The sequence below is a fragment of the Oculina patagonica genome, chromosome 4 (genome assembly GCF_052425735.1).
Source record: "Oculina patagonica isolate OP01 chromosome 4, crgOcupat, whole genome shotgun sequence".
Lineage (NCBI taxonomy): Eukaryota > Metazoa > Cnidaria > Anthozoa > Scleractinia > Oculinidae > Oculina > Oculina patagonica.
Window position 1 is genome coordinate 15,751,110 of NC_135761.1, and position 23,246 is coordinate 15,774,355.

The 23,246-nt window shown below is 36.9% G+C and overlaps 3 protein-coding genes and 1 long non-coding RNA gene across 5 annotated transcripts in view; 1 reads left to right on the plus strand and 3 right to left on the minus strand.

Moving 5' to 3' along the window:
* The window catches only part of LOC144649741 (allene oxide synthase-lipoxygenase protein-like), a 178,064-nt gene that overhangs the window by 31,893 nt on the left and 122,925 nt on the right, over window positions 1–23,246 (minus strand). The gene's annotated exons all lie outside the window — the stretch shown is intronic.
* On the minus strand, window positions 225–6,266 carry LOC144652435 (uncharacterized). Its single transcript, XM_078512445.1, has 5 exons — window positions 5,963–6,266; window positions 2,772–2,892; window positions 2,133–2,207; window positions 1,456–1,560; window positions 225–543 (listed from the first exon to the last, which is right to left on the minus strand). Exons 2-5 carry the CDS (start codon window positions 2,845–2,847, stop codon window positions 341–343), a joined length of 459 nt encoding a protein of 152 aa, XP_078368571.1. The 5' UTR covers window positions 2,848–2,892; window positions 5,963–6,266; the 3' UTR covers window positions 225–340.
* LOC144649737 (uncharacterized) overlaps window positions 9,783–23,246 on the plus strand; it is a 32,960-nt gene continuing 19,496 nt past the window's right edge. For both annotated transcript variants that reach the window (XM_078509307.1, XM_078509308.1), the window contains exons 1-10: window positions 9,783–10,026; window positions 11,928–12,045; window positions 12,532–12,603; window positions 13,948–14,019; window positions 14,939–15,010; window positions 15,126–15,197; window positions 21,196–21,267; window positions 21,795–21,866; window positions 22,172–22,243; window positions 23,119–23,190. In XM_078509307.1, coding sequence (XP_078365433.1) covers window positions 9,942–10,026; window positions 11,928–12,045; window positions 12,532–12,603; window positions 13,948–14,019; window positions 14,939–15,010; window positions 15,126–15,197; window positions 21,196–21,267; window positions 21,795–21,866; window positions 22,172–22,243; window positions 23,119–23,190 — 779 coding nt within the window. In that variant the 5' untranslated portion in view covers window positions 9,783–9,941. The remainder of the gene's footprint in view (window positions 10,027–11,927; window positions 12,046–12,531; window positions 12,604–13,947; window positions 14,020–14,938; window positions 15,011–15,125; window positions 15,198–21,195; window positions 21,268–21,794; window positions 21,867–22,171; window positions 22,244–23,118; window positions 23,191–23,246) is intronic.
* LOC144649696 (uncharacterized) lies at window positions 16,764–20,251 on the minus strand. The gene is made up of 3 exons (XR_013569924.1): window positions 19,947–20,251; window positions 19,058–19,178; window positions 16,764–17,627 (listed from the first exon to the last, which is right to left on the minus strand). It is a non-coding gene; the product is annotated as an uncharacterized LOC144649696 (long non-coding RNA).

The following is a 23,246-nucleotide window of genomic DNA, read 5'->3' on the forward strand; positions in this document are numbered from 1 at the left end:
TACATAAATGTGGCTTGTTGAGCACTCTTATGAATCTTGAAATTGAAGTCCATCAATAGAAAAACAGTGCGGCATTAGTCATGTTTTTTGATACCTAGTGTTCGATCACACCAAATTTGTAAAACTTAAACATGCTTAATAATGACTGGTTGGTTAAACATGGTTTAAAACTTTTGTATGAACAAGGTTTACTTACAAACATTTACTTGTAAAGAAGGATAGCTGCTGAAAGGTACAAAATAGACTCTACATGAATGTAGTTTTGTGACGTCGTTGAAGCTTGGCTTTTTTATAATCAATTGTTACTAACATTAGAACTTTCAATGAATCATTTTGCGTTTTACATAAAAATTGTCTGTATGGCGTTCACTGCCACTTCCTCTGCCTTCGCTGCAACTTTGATAGTCTTTAAGGCCCATAATGCCCTCTTGACTGAGATGTCCTGGGCCTTCTGTGCTAGTTCCGAGATCTCCAGGGAGGAGCGCGCAGCTTCAGCTGCAGCGACAAGTGCGGTGGTCTGGGCCGACGTTGCTTGTAACAGCGCTGTCGAATAAATAAAACCATTATGAGAGGGGGGTAGTGCTTAATCATTATTCATTATGAGCAGAATTATAACAACTACAAGCATTGTCGTTCCTCGTGTTTCAGTGATACCTTATTGTGATAATTTGCCTTTGCTCGTGTTCTTGTCAACCCTATCCAGACCGGGGGGGGGGGGGGTGCCCGCGCTGACTTTGAATGCTTATATTAACTTTTTCAAGATTCAACCAGATGCTGCCAAACTTTGCGAGTTTATCTAAAATTTATATGGAAATAATTTGGTGGGGTAAGTTATTGTGTCAGAAACTTGACGTCAACATGGCAACGGCATTTTAACGGGCATGTTTTCCCAAATTTGTAATATTCGTGGTTCTATTAACAAAAAATAACTTTAATGCAATTATTTTAACCTTTTTATAGCTTTTAAGCACAGGTTTATTGATTTTAAGTACTTTGCAGCAATTTTGGGCGGTTTTCTGACGTTTTGGAAAAATTTCGAAATCCAAGATGGCGGGTCCAAGTTGGCGGCTGTTTTGACATTATGATGTAATTGACACGTGATGTGACGTCATCATCCCACGTGACGTATACCAAAAGATAGATTTTCGGACATACTATATATCCTCTAAGTTTTATTGTGATTGCTTAAATATTCTGGAAGTTACGGAGGGGGGGGGGGGGGGGGTGGGGCGGAATCCGTCCCCCCGGTCTGAAAAGATCCAAAAAAGCCCGGTCTGAATAGGTTTAACTCAAAAGTTTTTTTCAAGTTCAGTAATAAAGTATGCTGTAGCTATATTTCTTTTAAACCGTACTGGCTTGTAACGAAGCGTTCGAGTTTAAACGAATTAATCTGGCTTATTAAGAAAAAATTCTAGTAATTCAATCTACCATATTACATTAAGGTTGCAAGCTCACCTTCTCGTGTTAACTTCATATCGTGTGATGATAGCATCTTCTTGTGACTTATTATATTCTTCTTTCCTGAGTTTCCTTTACCGTAAAACTCTTCGTACGTGTGGTCTAATGAGTTGCAAAATGAAAAAAAAAAACCCATTATGTAACCATGTACTTTTTTGTCATTAGAGATAAAGGGGACAGAAGATAGTTTGTATGATAGCAACAAAACCATAAAGTAACTTGTGAATCTTTTGAACTGCCATTCTCCTTAGCTTTAAGAAGTCCTTTTTTTTTCGAGAAGAAAAATAATGTTTACTTTTATTAATGTTTACTTTTATTCAGCGTATAGATCAAGCCAGTAATATCCAATCTTTTTCGACCAATAAACTGGGTCCAGAACTGAAGAATACAGTTATATCTACTTAAAAACCAGCAGGTTTTGTTATTTGTTATACGGAACTTCCTAAGGGTCCCAGCCCCTATTTTGCCCCAATCCCAGTCCCATTTCCACATTTCTGTTTGTGATTCCCACTCCAGTGACCCAAATTGCTTTATTCCAGAGAAAAAAAGGCAAACCCCACTTCCCATTTTCCTCCTTTAGGCCCCTCTTTACGTTCCATTGCAATTAGGCTTCAAAAGTCATACTTCAAAAGTCATAATCTCCAAATGCTTTATGATGTAGATCCATACGTTACCTTTTATGGCGTTAATCTTTTCATACTCCTGTCCGGGTGGAGGTCGAAAAAATGGCGAGACTATCGCTCTGCTCTCTGCAATTAAATGTGATCCAAGATAAGAATAAGTGAATAGGAAAGAGATCCATAACAAAAAGGTAACCCAATAACTGTTTAAAGTTTAAAGAAATGAACTTGTTTAGGAGGAATCTGAGTGCGCGGACAAAGCCGGCAATTATATCTAGAACATACATGAACGAAATTTAACTCGCAGTCCTTCGGGTTAAACATAATACCGGGTATTTAAGGAGCTACGTCACGGGAATTTCACGGATGTTTGGTCTTAACTATTCTAAGACTAGTGGTAGGCAACTAATAACCCATGAAAAACATTATCTTTAAACACCTAAAGGAATATATAACCTTAATTTTCAGAGAGAAATAAAACCACGGCTATCATATCGAATTTTTAAGGACGCAATGAAACAACTTGATAAGTTTAGCCTCAACTTTGGCGTTTCAAAAATTTGTTAGAATCCATGAGAAAGCCCCTTTATAAAAAAGAATTTTTAAAGTCGGCGATATAAAGGCTTTCTCTAGGTATATTCCAGTAAAAATACGGATGAGATCAAAGAAAAGTGAATAGTATGAGTAGTTCACCTGCAGTGTCTTGTAGCAGCAGTATAAGCACAATGGAAGGTAATAAGACAGGCACACCGAATTTTGTTATGATCATCTTTCTGACCGAAGTTGCACCAACATGTAATCAAATAGTGAAAATCTGATTGAATAAACGAAAAAACAAAAAAATTAGCATCCAAGGGTTTCTTTTATAAACGTTGCTGTCTTGGCTTCGTCGAGTAACTGCCAACTTGGCGAAACGTTGCTGACTATATATATGCCTTTAGTATAATTTCCAGAGGTGAATTCAATTGTGATTGGTCGAGAAGCTCGGACTATGGCGCCATATTCGCCGCGCTAGGCGGTGAATATTGCATCTCAAGGTTTGGCTACTAAGCCATGCATATGCCACGTTTGCCATCCAGGCCAGTGAACATGGCGGCATTTGCTGAATGAAAATTTCTCTCATTTAAAAGAAATCACTCCGAATCCTGGATATTTGAAACATTGGGAATTTTACAAATTCACTGCCAAGGCTTTTGGACCGAAACTATTTTCAAGAGATGGTTTTCAAGGCATTAGAATTGATCGTAAACACGGCGGTTTTGGAGATCGCACACGGCCATGTACTCAGTCAGATCGACTGTCAAAACATTATTTAGTTCTCTTCGCACTGGAGCTAGTAATTTCGAGAGGATTCACATAATTGCTCAGAAGTGACCAACGATTAAAGAAAGGTACCGGATATCTGTCTTTTTCGAAGTGTTTGTTTTGTTCCGTTTAATTGCTAAAACTTGAGTGTAAATTATGATTTCAATCGATGAATTTAACTGGTTTACACGAATGCAAGCGAGCACTTCTGTTTGTTGTTTTCTACTGTTATTTTGCAGTTTTTGATATTCACCTCTGAAAATTATACTAAAACAGTTATTTACCTCTGGCTCAGTGATTATTCAACAATAATCACTGAGCCTGAGGCGAATAATTGTTAAATATAAAAAATCACTAGTGGTTAGAGACATGACATGCGTATACGGAACTCTTTTAGCCTCTTATTAACCATATCAACACTTTTCAATGTCTTTCTATTAATGTTAAAATCAATTTCGTCCCCAGAGCCCACTTCATAGCACCAAGAAACACGGACTCTGGCCCAAATCTGATTTTGAGCATGCGCAGAATGCCCATTACCGATTGTCAACCAATCAGCTTTGAGCGGAATAAACTCTAAGTCTGCGCACAATGAGCTAAAGTCCATAAAATGTCTGATTTCAAATCGGACTTGGCACAAGTTCGTGGGCTCTGGGAGCAAGGTTGTGTTAAGCTATATTGAACTTTATTCTTTCATGAAACCCGGGGGCATTTTTTTCATAACCAAATGAACGCTACCACTCATTCTCGTTCCCAGAGCCTCCGTTTCTTTTGGTCACGTGGTCGGCGAAACGAAGGGCTCTGGTAACACTGACTACCGGATGTCGTAAAATCCACGACATCCGGTAGCGCATGCCCACTGCATAAATGTTCGTCTGCGTCTGCTCAGTAAAAGAAAGGGGAAGGCTGGGGCTGACTAACACGAGAAGAAAACGAATTTTGAAAGAAAATACGAGATTTTGAGTTTGGCGTTCGAAAGAGCTGTACAGCAATCCTCGCTACAACTGTCGGAGGACTTCAAGAAACAAGAAAAGAAATGGAACAGGAAGCCGCCCTGCCTGCTGTAGTCGTTAAGTAGAACAACTGTCCTTGTGTTTTGCCCGCTGGTTTGGCAATTCAAGTCGTTGATAACTTAACACAATTCGATTCGTTTGGAACTCATTGAATTGCATGGCTGATGGATGTGTTCTTGTTGTGTCGTCTCTACACGCAATATTATCTGAAGGCAAAGTTAGAATCCAGAGGAATTGGAGTTATAGTCGCGCTGTTATAGTGTTTTTAACATGGAGTCGAGGATATTATCAGCCGATAACATTCCGACGGTTGATGATACTGTGAAATTTATTTATGGCCATGCGGAGGTATTGCAGAAAATTCAGAACTAAAAAGGCCGCTAATCGACGAGGTATCATTCTATTGAGCAGCGGTAAGAAATATCACATTGAATTTCAAAATCTTCATGTAATTCATGAACTTCATTTAGTGACCCTTTAGTGTGTATATCTTGTATAAGCTAAGTTGATAGTGCAAATGTTTGCAATATTTTTAATGCAATAAAAAGTACAACCGAGTCACACCTTACAAGTGATGTATTTGTCATTCGTTCATAAACAAAGGTCTGCTTCGTGAATACGTTATTCCAACAAACTCCCAGTGTTATTCGGTCTTTTTCCGGTAACATTTTCAAACTTGCCCGCTTCATCTTCAATTGTTTCGATGACCGGAAGTATAACCAAAATTGCGTAGAAGCGTTTCGTTTTTTACCTAATTACGCATGCAGTTTTTATCAGCCAATCAAAAAAATCATATTTTTTACCGTTACCAGGGCCACTACGTCATGTCATTTAAAAAAATACGCGTGGCCCTGGGGAAGAGGATGGCTACCACTAAATTATAATTTCCACCATGAAGAGCAAGCAAAACGAAGATACTAAAGCAAACCGAACAACAATAGTAATATTTTGTTGCATCTGGTTTGGCATGTACTACTTAATTACCTTGGTGTTAATTTCAGTGACTATTCTTAGTCGCTTTTTAGTAAGATTGCTTATGATAGTCTTATCATGTACCTGTTTGAACAGGGTTAAATTGAATTTATTGATGGTAACGACAGACGAGAGAGGCAAAAAGATAATCGACGTTTTTCTTTGACCTAAATGACATCTAATTGACAAGCTTATCTCTCTAAAACATTTACCGTTATGATTTTTCGGATAAGCATAGGCAACCAAATGATTTTTAATGAGATAGAAGTCCTTTCGAAATTAATTTTAACTACATCGAAGTAATTAAAATATAAACAACAGTTTCCTCGTTATAAATACAATTTAGAAAATTTACGTCAGATTAGAGGAACAAGTAATATGAGCAACAGCATAGTTTAGAAAAATCGATTGTGCTTTAGGACACTATATATGCGTACTTCATTTAAGCAAAGAAAAAGGTGTAGCTATTTAAAAATACCTGTTTAGATTAAAATAATTGGGAACTGGTTTTTGTTTCTAAACGATTCTGATGAATCAGTTTCCTAAAATGACACTCATCTTCATCACTCTTGCTTAAAATGTAAAATAACTTACCTTAAATCATTTTTCAATTGCTCCAATTATTCGTAGAATACGTTCTTGTTATTTTTAGTAAGAGAGCTCTTAAATCACACTTGCGATGTGACGCAACCTGCGCCTTTCGAGGTACGATTTGATGCAATCCCCGTTGTTGATATTATCTCTAACTGGTGTCAAAAACCTGACGAAAATACAAGCAGTATCTAAATCTAAACAAGCATAAAACGAAGATCATAAAATAATCGAAAAATATCAAATATATACATTCTTGTACAATTATGAGCGACGTTCATAGTTTAAAAAAAGAGGACGTTACAACGGGTAATAGTATTTCAACAATAATGTGAAAAGTTCCCGATTGATCGATTACGGCAACACCGGTTATTTGTCCATTTAATAAACCACCTGCCAAAAACATAAGGAATCGAAGGAGAAGTTTTATCGATTTGTCAAAGAAAACTTAGCAAAAAACAAAAGGTTTTGACAAGGGTTACATTTGAAAAAAAAAGGTAAGTCTTTGCTTGCGGAGCTTATCTCGGTTTTCACAGAGTGAATTAACTACTCCTCCCTCGCTGTTATCCTTGCGCTTGTGCTTGTGTCGCTTGTGAAAACCAGGCTTAAAAGCTCAGTTTTAAAATTCGCGCAATGGTAAACCATTTTCCACTTGATTGGCTTTTTCGAAAGGGTATTGTTTTAGTCTTGGTGACCATTGTTATTCAGACGCAAGCTTAAAACAATAGCTCACTTGCTCGAAGCGCGCCATTTTCAAACGCAAACACAGCTTGCAGTTTTCAAACCAAAAAGAACAGTGGTTCCTGTTCACTAATTTTAAAACTTTAAACGGATTCTTGTAGAGAAAAGATCAAAGTTTCATTTTCCATGCGTGCATTTTAAAAATTCAGTAAAGATTTTCAGAAATTCGCTCTCAAAAATGGCTTCCATACAAAATAGGCCAATTTTACTGTATTTTCAAGTGCAAAAGAACATGCCTTATGCTTGTTCAATCTTCTTCGTTTTAGCCTTAAAATGTAGATACAACATCACTCTTCAAAAATCCACGCGTGCATTGTTAGATATATACTTATTGAAAACAGAGCAGTGAGTTTTATCAACGCTACTGGGCCGATTTGGGCCCTTTCTTCTCTTATTGTGGGCGCGCTCGCGTTCAAATTTGCCGCTTCGCTGATTATGAATAATTAATGATGTCCATGCATTCTGCCCTATGCACACTAGGCCAAATAAGGTAACCCCCAGCATTTTGTCAGTTGTCATGACAATTGTTACAGTTTAGCTATTTGACAGTTCAAACTCTCCGCTTCGGGCTAAAATATGCAGGGAAATTTGCTAGCGGGCGTTTTCTGTTCCGAGAGGTGATAATGTGAGCTTTGAGAAAAAAGTCCATGGATAAATATACATGCACATTAAAATTTTTGAATTGCAGAGAAGAAATTCTGATGTGGCTGAAAGAAGCAGTGGAAGTATGAGAATGCCACATGACTTTGGTAATATTATCGAGGGTAATGAGACGACAACCAAATGAATACATTCAGGATTCAGTTGGGAAATGTATTTTAGCTGGAATCGGCACAGGCAGCCCAAGCTAACGATAAGCTTGGGCTGCCTGTGGACTCGGCAGAGTTTTAAGCCATGTCGAAGACTACTGTAACTCCGAAGGCTGAGCATTATCATGTCTTTTTTTGAACAAAACACTTTGTAACTAGTTTATAGATGATGACATAATTAAAAAATGACCACAGCCGTGGTATCCTTATAGGTATAGCTGATAACACAGGCTGACACAGCCGGGCTTCGTTTAGTGCAAATAGTCTGCTTAAGTCACCAAAGCAAAACGGTTAGCCGTATCACTATGATGGAAGACGAATAGCATAGGATATCCGGAGTAAGAGAAGCCAATCTGAAGGAACGATACACAACACACCTCAAATATTTATCAGTTTTGGTTGCGTCTGTGACATGAAAAAAAAAAAAAAAACAATGGCGAAATATATTTTTGGAGGGATTATAGCACACCGTGCGAACGCAACAGTGGGACTACTTGAACCGGGCTACTTGGAACAAAATGAACTAATCAAGAGAACAAAGGATGGCGATCGCGACCTTTTACGTAAATGAACCAATGACATTGAAGAATACAAACAATAGTTCTGGAAAAAGAGAAATTCTCTCTCGAAAAAGAGCGCCAAATTAAGAATTTCGAGCAACCGAATTTTAGTGATTTTCAGCGGCTCGCCGTGACCTTCAAAATTAACTTAGAGAGAAAATATTAGACTAAAATGACTTATAAACACTTCAATAGTACATTTCTAGGCTCAAAAACGGGGTTTTATTTAATGCGAATGAGCCAGTGCGAAGTTTACGACACGTAAGACACTGGGGTTCATAACGGTTTGTAAGTTTTTGACCGGTCGAAGAAATATTTGAATAAAAAAAATCCCACCACGTTTCTAGCCTTTCTGTTGGCGGCATATTTAGAATTCTGATTTTAAATTTTTGTGCCACTTTTGGCTCGGTCTCAGTGGATCTTTGCTCTTAAATGGCAAAATGATTTGCTGGTAAAAATAATTTGAATCCAGCATTTAACTCTTACGGTCTCACCCCAAATCACTCGACTGGGATATCGGCTATGCGTAATTAAACATGATTTGTTATTGCGCCCGCCAATCTAAGTTTTCCCGAGTATTTTGTTGCAATGACACTTTGGACCGCGATTAAGTCACAATGATTACCGGCGCTAGTTGTCAAAAGCCCTTACTGGCAAGGCTCATAGAAGTTTGACCGGAACGACAAGTACAGTCGAAGCTCTCTTAACGGACACTCTCGTAAGCGGACAGCTCTACTTACGGCCACCTTGTTAGAAACCCCGTTTTTACTCCCATACAAACTCTGTATTTTTACATTCTCGTAAGCGGACATTCCCGTAAGCGGCCGCGGACACTTTCCGATATTACGACTTAGACTTTTTCTTTGTTTTTAAGCTCCCGTAAGCGGACACCGCAAAGAAAATCATATAAAAAACCTCTGTATCTTGTATTAATCAATCAACTTCACATCGCCGTTCGTCACAATGATTTTACTGTAATTACAGTACCATATTTCAGTGTTTGTTTTGTCGTCATCCACGACCGGTTACATTTCGAAACAAAACTAACATGCATATTACCATTATGTTAGCTGGGCAAGCTCCCGTAAGCGGCCATCTATCCCCTACACCTCTAGTGGCCGCTTACAAGAACCATTCTCGTAAGCGGCCAGCTCCAGTTGCGGACACTTTTTTTGCGTCCCGAGGGTGTCCGCTTACGAGAGCTTCGACTGTATTTAGAATCTAGCCACTTGCGCGCTCGCCCAAACACGTCTTACTATTAATATTTTAGGATAGCTGGAAAGTTTGCAAAATAATGAATGTGAGTTATAGCAGCTTTATATGCGTCTCACTTCCTTTTTGACCAAGCCAAATGACGTTTATGTGTATTTAAATCATCTTAAAAAGTATAACATTAAATTTTTTTCTTAGATTTAATAGATAATATTAAAAACTCTGCTCTGTTGAAGCCTCGTTTCTTGACATAATTTATTTCTGTAATTCGAAGTCTTGTTGTGTAAGGAACACTGTGCGTGACCAAAGACTCGTGCTGTACGTTTATTGTAAGATTTTGCTCACTTTTTGTTGTCAGGGTCTACGTCCATTGGTCGTGGATCTGGCATTATTTAGTTTTCAATGTGACAGACATGATTACAATGGGCTTTGTAAAATAATTAAAAGAAACATCTGGGAAGGTTTCTGTGCTTGCTATATAGCTATTATTGTTAACGCAGAACGGTCAACAGAGTTTGGTCACTGTCGAAATTGGAACATTCAAACAGTTCGCCAATAGCTCAGTTGTCGTCCGAGAAAGAGAAAAGAGAAAACGTCACTCATGAAGTTTTGATATGAAAGGCTGGCGCGGCTGGCAAACCAAACCAAGCAGCATATAAAATGCAGAAGACAAAGCAATCGCGTTTGACACTTGTTATCAAGTTATTGTTCCTTGGTGTCATTTCATCGCCTGGCGGATTGGCAGGTATTTTCAGTATTACTTTCATAAATGTACCTCCAGTCTATAAATTCATGTTACTGATGCGCTAAGAAAATAATTTGAAAAGCTTGCAGCTAAAATCAAAAAGGAAAGTAACAATGACATAAGACATTTATTATTTATAACGATTGAAACTTTTTAAAAAAAGATCAAAAGTTATCCTTTTTTTATTTTTTAAAAGTTTAGCTGGTCCTCATGATCAATCACTGGCAGCTAATTGTAGGAGACTGAAAAATATTTCCATACTATTTTCGTATATGCTTATGCTTTTTTCCGTACTGAAACTAATTTCAGGGAGAAAAAATCTTTTATTTAACTTCTCTATAATTTACTTTTAATTTCAAGATGTGCTTACAAATTCATTTCCCATTTAAAATTAAATTAATAATTGTGTCACGGCAATTTCAATCACTTTTATGGATTCACATTCAACAGAGTCTCGGGCTCTGTCACAATGTATCATTTTTTGCCGTAGAGCTGCAACCCCTCATCATCTTTTTTGTAATCAGTTGTATGAAAAAAAATTTACCAAGAAACTATTCATTTCAATAAGGTCATAGTTTCCATTCTTACGAAGCCGTGATACCTAAGTCATTATTGAAATCAAATTAAACCCATTAGGGCAGATAGAAGCAAACAAAACCGGTCAATGAAAATTTAATGACAATCACAATTTGCATTCGCGTGTGCTGAGCCCCCCGAAAAGAAAGAAAACGAATCAACACACAGCAAGATATTTCTGAATTCGAACACAGCCTCGTGTGGTATCGAGTTTACTGACTCATGCCAAAGCTGAGAGCTGTAGGAAACGAATTAGAGAAAACCACATGGCCTGCAGCTCTAAACCGTTCACACTGGGCACATTAATACACCGTGCGAATGAAACAGTTTTACACTTTGTAAAGGCATATGTTCTTTAAATGGAAAATGCGCTGAAAGGAGAACACTTTCAATTTATTTATTGTTTAAAGAACAATTTTATTTATATAATGTGTTTTTCTGTTTTGGGGGTAAATATATCGCATTTAAGTATCTTCAAGGCAAGCCCCGAAATATGGGTACATGTATTCATTCCCAGCTGTTAGTTCCGATAACTTTTAGAATCGAACTACAAATTAAAAAAAAAATTGGTTAAAATACACGGAACAAAGTCTTGCAATAGTCTCAGGTTTCCATTAATTTTAACGATCTACATCCTTAAAATATCTTTTGCGATAACCATAATAACTTACTCTTGTTTGGGATAGCTTGAAAAGATAGCAATAAATTTTAACCTTTTTCAAGGAACTATGAAAATAAAACAAAACGAATTTATGCTTTTTTGAAGAAAATAAATCCGAAATAAGGTACTACAGTAAAACCCCGATTACTCGAAAGTCAAAAGGGAAAAGAAATACTCTCGAAAGATGTGTGTGTGGCAGGGGGAGGTTCGAAAACTGATCGAGATTCTGCAGTTAACAAAAACCAAATTAACAGTTTCTGGGCGTGACTTTAGATCATTTTATTTAACAGCTATGTCGATCGTATTTCCAAGATAACATTATTTTAGTGGCTCTTGCATGTTTTTTATTCATAAACAAGGTGCATTTTTAAATCGATAATTGCAAAACATGATCATATAACTGCGAGTTGCCAATTTGTCGCGAAACGAAAATTTAGAAAATATGTTAAGAAAACGTTTGTACAGCTGTAAATGTCACGATAGATTTTACAACACCTCTTGGTGATGCATAGAATTACTTTGAAGTCGAAGAAGGCCTAATAACATACAGTGTAACAGTACCCTAGAGTAGCCGAACACCAAAGAGGTTTTGTTAAACCAAGTGAGACATGAATGATGTGGACTGTGAACTAAAATACGTGTTTTTTTTGCTCTTGATTTGCAGCAGAAGACGCATGTCAGCTATGTTCTTGTACCGAAACGTGGGCAGGTGAATCTGTCAAATGTACCAGTAGAAATCTTTCAACAGTACCACAAGGTTTTCCAGCTACGTCGTTTGCATTGTGAGTGTTTTTCCAATTAGTATATTGTGTATCACAACCACTATAAGTACAAGATAAGATAAAAGTTGTTGCTGAGTCTATTTTAATCTTTTAAAAGTAGTTCTGATCATTCAATTTTTAATGTCTCTGATCAGTTTCTGTAAAACAGGCCTGATTGAGAATTATATTTTGTTATTTCAAGAATATTCTGAACACATTATTAAGTCGTCAGTTTTCTCATGAAGTGTGTGAAAAAAAAGGAAACTAGCAGTAGGATCGGCATGCTTCTGCTTAGGACCCTGATTTTAAAAGTGGATCATATCGTAAAAGGCAAACTAATAGGAAATATAGCAAAGTGTAAAATGATAAATATAACTACAAAAAGCATCATTTAGATAACTAACGTTGGCAGTATATTAAAACTAAAAATAGTTTTTCTTCCTAAAAACTTTACTCCTTCACTTGTGCTAAGATTCCACGCGACTTACAATTGTTTTACCTTTGCAGGTACTTAGACAGAAACAACCTGACCAGAATATCAAGAGGCGACTTTTGGAACTTGACGAAACTAACTCACTTGTAAGAATACAACGCAGTTTTTGAGTCCCTTATCTCAAATTTTTTAACTGATCTCGATCCTTTTTTTTTATTTTTTGAATACGTGTCATTTCATCAATGAAATTTAATTTTTGTTTCATTGTCCTTTGATGGCAAATTCGTAGCTACAATGAAAAGTTTAAAAATTCGTCGTTTGCGATTCGTGTCAATCGTCCTCAAACTTATCTGTCTTTTTCTATGTTTATTCTCTTTTTTTTTTCGATTTGAGGAAATTTTATTATATATGACTCGTAGGACCCCGATCTGAGGAGACATTCCATTTCGTTTATATCCAATCCGTAGAAGAAATTACAGTAAGGGCACTCGAACCATGAACGCCATGGCTTTATTTTCGCTTTATTTGTACTTTATTTTCACTTATTTTGTAGTAATTTTTTACATTTTCCAGAACTAGCCAATCACAGCTGCAAGTCGAAGAAACAGCCGAGACATTTTTTCAACATTATTTTCAAACTGGCGCGTGTTTTTACACAACGGCGGTACATTAATCCAGAATTTTCCGCGGTCTGCTTCTTACAATATACAGCGGGATATTCAACCAGTGAAACTATCATAATGGCGGTTTCTGGCGGAAATATTTCTTCCTTATTCAATAAAGGACAAGAAACAAATGAAACGCAAGCTATTTAATATTTATTTCGACGGTAAACGTCAAACAACATTTCGTACACAACGTAACCGTACGATTAGATTTATACTGTTAAAATCTGCTTTGTAATGGAAATCATCAGAGAGATGAGTTATACAAATCACTCAGTACAGTTTAGTACTTAAAGTATGAGTCTGGCAAATCATATGCCGGCTTCCAATATAATACTCACGCGTTTTCGGCTTACAGTCTGTAGACGGAAAGAAGGCTTCGATGTCTTTGGATTTCACCCAGGGACTTCACATAGGCTACAGCGAACATGGCCTAAGCCGGCCTCCAGTATTTCCGAATTATGTCGAGAGGCGTTCATGGTTCGAGTGTCCGCAATGTAAACTGTTTATGTAAAGTAAATTACTAGATTTAGAAAAATTTTAGGACAGGTATCTCTACAAGAAAATGATAAGGCCTAAGCTTTTGGGCCGATAAAATCCCAAATGTCTCAAGCTGGGTTTGCAAGGATGAATTCAAGTCACTTTTTGTGGTATTTTTATGTTTTTGCATTGCATAAATTTAAAAGTTAGTGAATTATGGTGATCCTACACTTATACAAGTGTATGATACAAACAGTTTGTAATCTTGTTGTGTTTTGTGTTCATATTTATTCAATCTGTTCAGTTGAAACGTGCATCATGAGAGCCACTAAGATTTTTTCACAGGTATTTGAGCCATAACAAGATCAGTTACTTGGAGTCAGGGAGCTTTGAAAATCTTACTTCCTTGGCAAAACTGTAAGCATTTGTCATGTATTTCATTTGTTTTCTCATTTTTTGGTTCATTTGTCTTGATTATGATGGACATCATATATTGAATATTGCGGTATATCTGACAATTAGATTTATTCATAGAAATGATATGTACTTTTTGGCAAAAATTGACACATACAGCGCTCTAAAGCGCTCAAAAGAAATAATAGGGCAGGTTTCCAGCTATCAATGGCCTTGACCTCTTTAATGAGAGAACCAGGCCGTAAAAAAAAAAAAAAAAAAAAACTTGTGGCTACCGTTTTGTTACCAAGATTGCGCTACATCTGGTTTTGTTACTTCTGGGTTCGTTGTAAGAGCACGTGGCATTTTTGCTAGGCTATGGCACGTGCGAGTGTTCACAGTGTTAGTGTTGCAGTTTTAAATTTGTGACCAAACAGTTCTTCCACGTGCTGTGCAACTGCTTCGTACGTTTATTTTTTTTGGAAAATCTTACTAACTTGGTGAAACTGTAAGTATCTTTAAAATACTGTTTGCTCATTTATTTCATTTTTTGGAAAGCCTTTTTCTCAGCTCTTTGCTCAGGACACTCACCATTTTGTGACAACTCTCGCCTTAGTCAACCATGCGTTAGTGCTCATTTGCACTTTTTTCATTACATCCTGATAAACTCAACAGCGCAGTGTATACTTCAGGAAACCCCATACTTCGTTAGCACTATTGGGATGTATGATACAATTAAGGAAAAATATCAAAGGTGAGGTTATTGCATCTGGATGTTGCAATGTCTGATTACTAAGAAAGCAACAACTCATGATTGCAACTTTTCAGGTTAAAATACCATTTACTTGTTATTACATGGACAATAATTTTCTTTTGGTGGCTTGAAAACAGATTATGACCAATTATTAGCACGTGCACAATCTTTTCATTTTATCTTTTTTAGTCATATGGAATATAATCAAATACGCCATCTTGGATCAAAGAACTTCCACGGCCTTACTAAGCTGACCTATTTGTAAGTACACCTGTATTTATGTGAAATATAGATTGCAATCATGGGGAATCACTTTTTCCTGACACGTCGATATTTTCTATTTGCAACTTGTTTGTAATTGTCTTACGTTTTCCAGATATCTGGAGTACAACAACATTACCTTTATTCCTGATGGGATTTTCCAAGATTTGGTTGGTCTTTACAGTTTGTAAGTACATCCGTTCATTTGGGTAGGAGATACTTGTAGATTAGACTTTGCGGGTACAAGATTTAATTGATGGACGTCATCTTGAAATGTCGAATTGTTATTGCTAATACCGAGTAATATATAAATTTAGGCAAGCCTAAAAGCGGAGCTCCCCAGTTAATTATTTTGCACTTTATTGAACTCTGAATTCTGGCCATTGTAAAACTTTAAGGCTAAGAATTTTATATTCGTTTTATTTTTTTAATAAATAATAATTAATATTTTTCCTTATTTCTTTTTTACCGTGTCCGGGGTGGGGGGGGGGGGGGGGTACTCCCTAAAATTTACTATGGGGGTGTGCCGTTGAGTTGCTGAGACTCTGGACCTGTTCCAGAGACAAAAGGTTCAATTTGCGACCCTGTTCCAGACAAACACTGCAAAGTAGGTACCCTGTTCCAGCAATATCCACAATGGAAATATATGAAGATAGATATAAAAACACTACCGTACATCACAAAGCTCTCACTTGACTTGAAAGGAGCGGAGTTTCATAGCTATATACTTGATAGTGTTTAATCAGGATTCTGGGAAAACAATCAACCCTGTTCCAGAGTCAAAAGGGTGATTTGTATACCCTGTTTGAGAGTCGGAGAGACAAAAAGCATACCATGTTGAGCGGCACATACCCGTATAGCTCTTATATGGGAGTACCATCCCCCCCTCCGGGTACCGTGTACAGCAACACCAAATAAGAGAACAAACAAAATCAATCAAAATGTTATAATTCCACCGAAAGCATTATCATAAAGAAATCTGGATGGGAAATTATGTTGCAAAACGGGCAATTATGTTACCTTCATGTAGAAAAAAAGGAGGGAGGAGTAGGGCTGCATGTCGGGGTAGATAGGCATATCACATGGCAAATTAGGCATATTTGTTGTTGCTTTACCAGCTTTAAAAGAAACAAAAAATCACTTTACATTTAGAGTATAAAGGAAATAACAAACATCTACATTTATAATAAGGTTGATTTTAATTTTTTTCATTCACTCATTTATTCATTTTCATTTTCACTATTTGCCTATATTTTAATTTTGAATGGAAATGGCAGAGGTTATAGCTAATGGTTTACAGCATGTTGCCCAAACCAAGCTAACTCCAAGCAAACCGGAGTGAAAGCTAACCACAAGCAAACTAGAGTGAAAGCTAACCGCAAGCAAACCAGATGAATAAAGCTAACTGCGAGCAAACAGGGGTGAACCTAACTCCGGAAACAAAGAAGTGACATTCTGTCATTCCACCGAACAGGGTCACCCCATCCCCAACCCCCCCCCCCCCAAAAAAAAAAAAAAAAAAAAAAGAAAAGAAGAAGATAGCACCTTGTTCACTTTTACATGTCTTTTGACTCCCCTTCCTCTTAAGGGGTTTCACTTCACTTACAGAAAAAAAGCAAAAATTCTGGGAAGCTAGAATATTGTTTGTGAGTCTCAAACTCAGTTTTGTTATTTGATTACCCAGAAAAAAATAGAATCATGTCTGCTTGTGTATAAAACTATGCAAGAAAAAATATAACATCAATACTTTGACTACTCTTTTAAAAATTTGTTTGTATTATTGTCCACATCTTTATGGAGTCATGTTGCCCATTTGTCATGGAGTTCACAAAGTAAGCAAGTGAGTCACAATTTGGTTGCTACATGGTACCTTATGGATACTGCAAATTTTATCTGGCTTTAGAATATTTCACTTATTTTAAAAATATAGCTGTTCTTATAAATTGTACACAGCATACAATACATAAGAATGAAATTGGTAATGCATATTGCTTGCAATAACGGTTTTAAACTCACCTATACTTTAGAATTACAGTACCACCAGTTTCAGCATAACTAATCCAAATTCAAATAATTACATTGCTTTGTAACTCCACTACCTCCCCCAAAGTCAACCAAAGATCTTATCATATAATTAGACAACTACATGTAAGTCCTGTGTAGTTGAGGGCTCAAAACATTTGGACACTTGCAGGTCATGTTAACTGGCCAAACAGATTTTAGCTTGGTCACATGTGGTTTCTTACCAGTCAAAACATTGAAAATAGCAATTTTAAACTACCACCATTTCTGCTGTTACTGTTTTCGCTGCATATTTTTGAAAAGATCACTTCATAATTCCCTTGTTACATCTAACAAGATGTGAAAGTGACAGGTCAATCAAGAAGTCGTTTTCTGAAGTACACTGTAAATAGGTTAACATTTAAAATCTAAATTTTGCTTATTTGCAGCTTTTCTTGATTTTAATTTACATGTAATTTACTAGTCTCTTAAAAATAGCATCATGACGACACCCAAACTTTGAGCTGGATTTAATCTTTCCTGTTTTCTATTTATGTCCTTGTCCTTGTCTGTTTTCGTGTCTGTGGCACTGCAAACTCTGCAACTCATGTTAATCCTGAAAAAAGTCAAATGCCACAGATTAAATTAAAATTGATTAATTGTCATCAATATCAATAATTTATAAAACAAAACACTTAACTTGAGCTTGTTTAACTGAAGCCAAACCACTGGATGCAAAAGGATCCATTAGATATTTAACAGAGATGGATCAGCACAGACTATTTTTTATACTGATAACTGCAAAGTCAACTAAATATTTTAATAAACTCAAAGCATCACTGCAAACCCTAACACCCCCTCTTACCGGTAATTAAAAGGTTTGGCCTTTAATCAACCCCCCTCCCCCTCTCCCTCCCGCTAGCCCTTTTAGAACTTCCATTGACCTTACATGGGATGGATCTGAATATTTGGGTTTTCCTTGGTATAAGAACCTGTGAAAAATGTCTGTTTTGAAGCTATTGTTTTCCTGCTCCATGTTGTTTTGAGGCTCTTTGATGCCTTGTTTCACTGGTTCATACACTGAGGATGAGCTGGCCATGGATTTCTGCCATAACCACACATTGGAATTTGTGAGGAGTTTGTGAGGGGAGGTGACATTCAAACCATTTAACCTTCCACAGTGAGGATAGGGTATAGATATTTTCTGGTACAAGATCTAGGCATTTCATGAAAACATACTTTTAGTGAAATATTAATTATTTAAATTGTCTACTAATACATTGTAGTTGTTTTGAATGTCATTGAAGAGAGACAAACTAACCCCCGAGTTAGGATTTCGAGTTAGGATTTCGAGTTGGATTTTTGAGTTGGATTTTCGAGTTGGATTTTTGAGTTAGGATTACAAGTTGGATTTTCGAGTTGGATTTTCGAGTTGGATTTTTGAGTTAGGATTACGAGTTGGATTTTCGAGTTGGATTTCGAGTAAGGATTTCGAGTTGGATTTCGAGTTGGATTTTCGAGTTGGATTTTCGAGTTAGGATTTCGAGTTGGATTTTCGAGTTAGGATTTCGAGTTGCGGATTTTTTTTGACAAAGCAAAACCCATTACAATTATTGAAAGCTAACCATAAACAGGCTAACTGGAGTGCATAGTAGGCTAACCAAAGTGAATAGTAGGCTAACAGGAGTGTGTAGTAGGCTAACCGGAGTGCATAGTAAGCTAACTGGCGTGTATAGTAGGCTAACCGGAGTGCTTAGTACGGTAAGCAACTTGAAATCCAACTCGAAATCTTAACTCGAAATCCAACTCGAAATCCAACTGGAAAATCGAACTCGTAAATCCAACTCAAAATCCTAACTCGAAATCCAACTCAAAATCCTAACTCGGTGAATAGGCAACATCCATTGAGGAGTTGAATAATGAATGCAAATATTTCACAAAGTAAGAAGATCAGCAGCAACCAAATGCAGATTAAAGCAGCTGGGTAAAAAAAGAACGAAACTGAATAAAAACATATTTCAATTATAACTAATATAAACTAGATACCTGATTTACTTTGCTGTTGTCCACTTTGCACAGAGCATTCTATACCAAGTTCAACAAAACTTGACTGTAGCCAGTAGGTATTCTTCATTCATTGCGGCTTAATGGCAGAATATAACACTATCTAAAAGAAGGATTGACATAATAATCTATTAAAAACCACCACACTAGCTCTAATTAATGGCCCTGTTTATAAAAAGAATTTATAAAAAATTCTGTCTTATTTAATGGATCTCATCAAATATAATAATATTAGCCTCTTTCGTTTATACACTCAGTGTAGTGACCCTTCCTTCCTACAATGGGATATTTAGCTTTTCTACTTGGAGATTTCTTGTTAACTTACTTACAAGTATAGAAAAAACATTGCCATTGCAAAGATACACATTAAACACTGTCATAGTGATAGTCAATGTAAGTTTGCATACACAGCTGCATACAGTGTCTAAAATGGCATGAATTACTAGTAGAGCGAACAATTGTGTTTTATAAAATTACTCAAAATAATTAACTAAGATAGTTTTATGTGGAAATAAACTGAGTTTTTTTTTTGTTTCTGCTAAGGTGTGGTAAAAACGTGTCAACGCAAGAAATTCGCAACGTAACGATCTCTTAGCGTATTCGTCCACGACCCTAAAATAGTTCGTTCAAACGAATTCCAACAGCGAGTAAATAAGAATAAATAGATGAATTAAAAAACTAAAACACTAAGTTTAGCTGGGAGTTTAAATAAAAACATTAAGTCATTAACAGCTCATGAATTAATCGGAGGCGAAGCGGCCGCAGTTTTTCGTATTATTATCCAACCGCGTAGTACATGTGTAAGCATATAATTACAGATTTTCACAAAAAACATGGACTTACTGTATTCAGTAAAGTCAAAGTTTGTTACCTCATATTTGAAGTCGGAGAATGCTTGTCAATTCACAGCAATTCAGCAGGGCAAAGCTTTCAACCAGCTCATGAATTAATCGGAGGCGAAGCGGCCGCAGTTTTTCGTATTATTATCCAACCGCGTAGTACATGTGTAAGCTATAAATTATAACTTACTCCAGCACCACCGACCTTTGAATTATCTGCGAAGGTCTATTTCAGCCTTTTCCATCCGTGTATCTATTGACACTTCTTTTTTCCTACACTTCAGTTAATTGCGTTTAGCTCAATTACTAGAGCTGGTCAGCCGCCGAAACGGTAGAAACTCGCTCGCTCTCCACCTGTGCCTTTTTTTCGGATCTCCCCGTAAGCCCTTATCGTTTGCCATAACTTCCATGATGTGTAAAGCCTTTAGACGGGGTAGACCGAGAAATATTTACGTAGACATTTCTTTTTCCTGCTCGGTTTCTCCTTGTGCTTCGTTCAGCTTTCAAACTGACCGGGTTGTTCACTTTGTCTTTCATGTAAATCTAAATGGACTGACCATGGAAAAGTACTTGCGCCCGCGGACCAATAGCAATGCTATCACTTGGTCAGCGGTCAACTTCACAAAAACACGCGACCTTGACCAGTTCTAAACCTGAGCCCGCGATATGATCATGTGATACTGGTCAGCGGATACGTTGTTTTGACAGCTGTCAATTGACCATAAAATGGATGTCCAATATCAAAGATCTTAGTCGATTACCTCACTCATTTCTGGTTAACGAAGGAGGCAGAAGATTGTCTCCCCTCCCCCCTCTGCTTGGGTTGCCTTGGGACTCCCCTCCCCCTCCCCGAGAGTCTGTAGGCGCGGCGGGCGTACGCACCAAATTTTTTCGGCCTCCTGGGTTTACATCAATTCTCTCGTACCCGCATTACCCATGGTGCTCCGCTCCGCGCGCTGGCGCGCGCTGAGGAGCTCCGCTAAAAGTAAAGGATAAACTGATCATCAATTTAGTTGTCTGTTTATCCTCTTGAAAAAAAAAACGTCAGCAGTGGTTTGAATGTTGAGTATTTCTTATGCTATGCGTACCTTACAGTGGATTCTCGATTTTTTCGAAACTCGCGAGGAATAAAAATCGCTACGAGTATAATTATACGACTTTTGGTTTGAGTTATACAGAAAGTCAAAGGCTCGACAAATCAGGATTTCACTGTACTTTTTTATTAACTGATTGCTTTTCGTACCGATATAAGTTAATTAGACAGTATACTGTTATTTGTAGACAGCTAGATGAAAATATGCTGATGAACATTTCCAGTGGAACATTCAGAGGGCTGAAAGTGCTAAGATACTTGTAAGTAGTTTGATAGAAGAATTTGTTTCAAAACAGGACGTTCTAGTTAGACTGTTCATGATATTATAAGATAACGACACATTCAGCGCGAAGAAATCAGTTACCTTGTTAAAAATCATACGTACAATGCTACAATCTAAAGATTATTGCAGAGTAACGAGCCTAAGCTACCTTTTACATGCCAAAACAAAGCTTGGTTAGTTAACACGCCCGAGTGCATTCAGTGTTGAGTTATAGAAGCACGCGGTACTTTTAAGAATAGGGAAGAAGTGCATAACAACTTGTGTACTTCCGCCAGTTATTTTATTCCACGTGTCTCATTTTGCTTAATATATTTTGGACCTATAGCTCGAGAGTAAATTTTCTCTCCTTTGGGAAAGCGAAGAAGATCGAATGTTTTTTCGATAGTCTTAACTGCTCGTTTTACGTTTTTAATAGAGCCAGTGTAAACTTGCTTTTTTTGATCTGAATCTTGCCTACATTTTTGATACTTTTAAGTGTTAACATATATTTTTATATTTTGTTAGATATCTTCGAAATAACAACATTCAAAGTATCGCACCTGGAGGATTTCAAGACCTAGAATCCTTAAGAGATTTGTAAGTGTTATTGTAAGCACTTCAACAACATTCAAGAACTCCCATGCGCTAAAAGGGTATCCCAGGTGACAGAAATATCCTTATCCGTCACAGTCAGACGTTTTGGGGGAAATTAAAACCCCTTATCAGTGGATACATCTACAAACACTGATTAAGAGGTTATTCCCGAAACGTCTGACTTTTTTAACAGTACAGTCAAGCATTAATAACCTACGTTTTACAATTTTTGTCATATCTCTAACCGGTAGCTGGAAGCTGATTCCGTAACAATGATTTATTTTCTAAATTAAATGTATTTTTTGCAGATACCTCGAGCACAACAATATTTCAGAGCTGCTCAACGGCACCTTTCGTGGATTGAAGACTTTACAAAGATTGTGAGTAAGAATTTTTTTTTCAGGATTGCTTATACATTGGAGGGTCAAAATGGTACGTTTGTGATAATTCTCGCGCGATCGCTGCAGACTTATACAGACTCATATTTGCTGCGGGATTGGCGTTTTCATATTGCTTCATATTTGACAGAATTTAATTTTGTGTGCTTTTGTTAACTTTTATTGATGGGGACAGTTTGTGACCCCTACATATCACAAGGAGGGTTCATACCATTGGCTTTCAATCCTGGACATTTCTCTTTTGGCGACTTTTTGAAAAGATCCGAATCATCCGATAACCGAACTAATAAAATCCCTTTGATTTAGAGGCTTAGAAAAGCTATTCAGATGAGTGCAGAGGCATCAATTAAACTTCATAAATTAAAAAAAAAAGAAGCTATTACTGTTTCCTAGTAGCCAATTTTGCAAGTGTCGATTTGATATTGAGGTTGAGGTATTTGTGATGAGACATCCCTGCACGTATACGGTAACCTTTATTGTTACCTTCATTGGGAATTAACAAAATGCAATCGTAATTCAAAGGATTTCTGTAAAAGAAGCGGAGACATGTGAGTGAAAGATATTTAGTGGATCATTTGGAAACATATAGCGGGTCACATAAGAAGCACTTAAAAGTTAGTTTTTCAAAAACACGGGCATGACTCTACGGGCTACACGGGCATACGTGAATACACACCTTGTTCCTTAACACTGACATTTTTTGGCGCCAGCGACTTGCAGTTGTTTTTCCTACATCAAAAATATTTTAAGATTTAAGGTTTAAAAGGAAATATTCTTCTATTATAATAAAAATAGTCACTGTTTGTATGTTGAAAAAACATCTAGTCAGATTTTTTTTGATAATACGCAATTCTTAGATTCTTAACTGAGAACAGAATTCAAGATATAGCTCCTGGAACTTTTGCGGATGTCAAGACGCTTAGAGGGCTGTAAGTGATTTGCCATTGAGTTGTTCATTACACTTTCAGTACTTCTTTTTCTTGGT

Coding starts and splice junctions, on each gene's coding strand:
- LOC144652435 (XM_078512445.1), bottom strand. CDS start 2,847: ATGATCATAACAAAATTCGGTGTGCCTGTCTTATTACCTTCCATTGTG. Junction 2,208..2,771: donor GCTGCTACAAGACACTGCAG/GTGAACTACTCA, acceptor ATTTAATTGCAG/AGAGCAGAGCGATAGTCTCG. Junction 544..1,455: donor TATGAAGTTAACACGAGAAG/GTGAGCTTGCAA, acceptor TTTATTCGACAG/CGCTGTTACAAGCAACGTCG.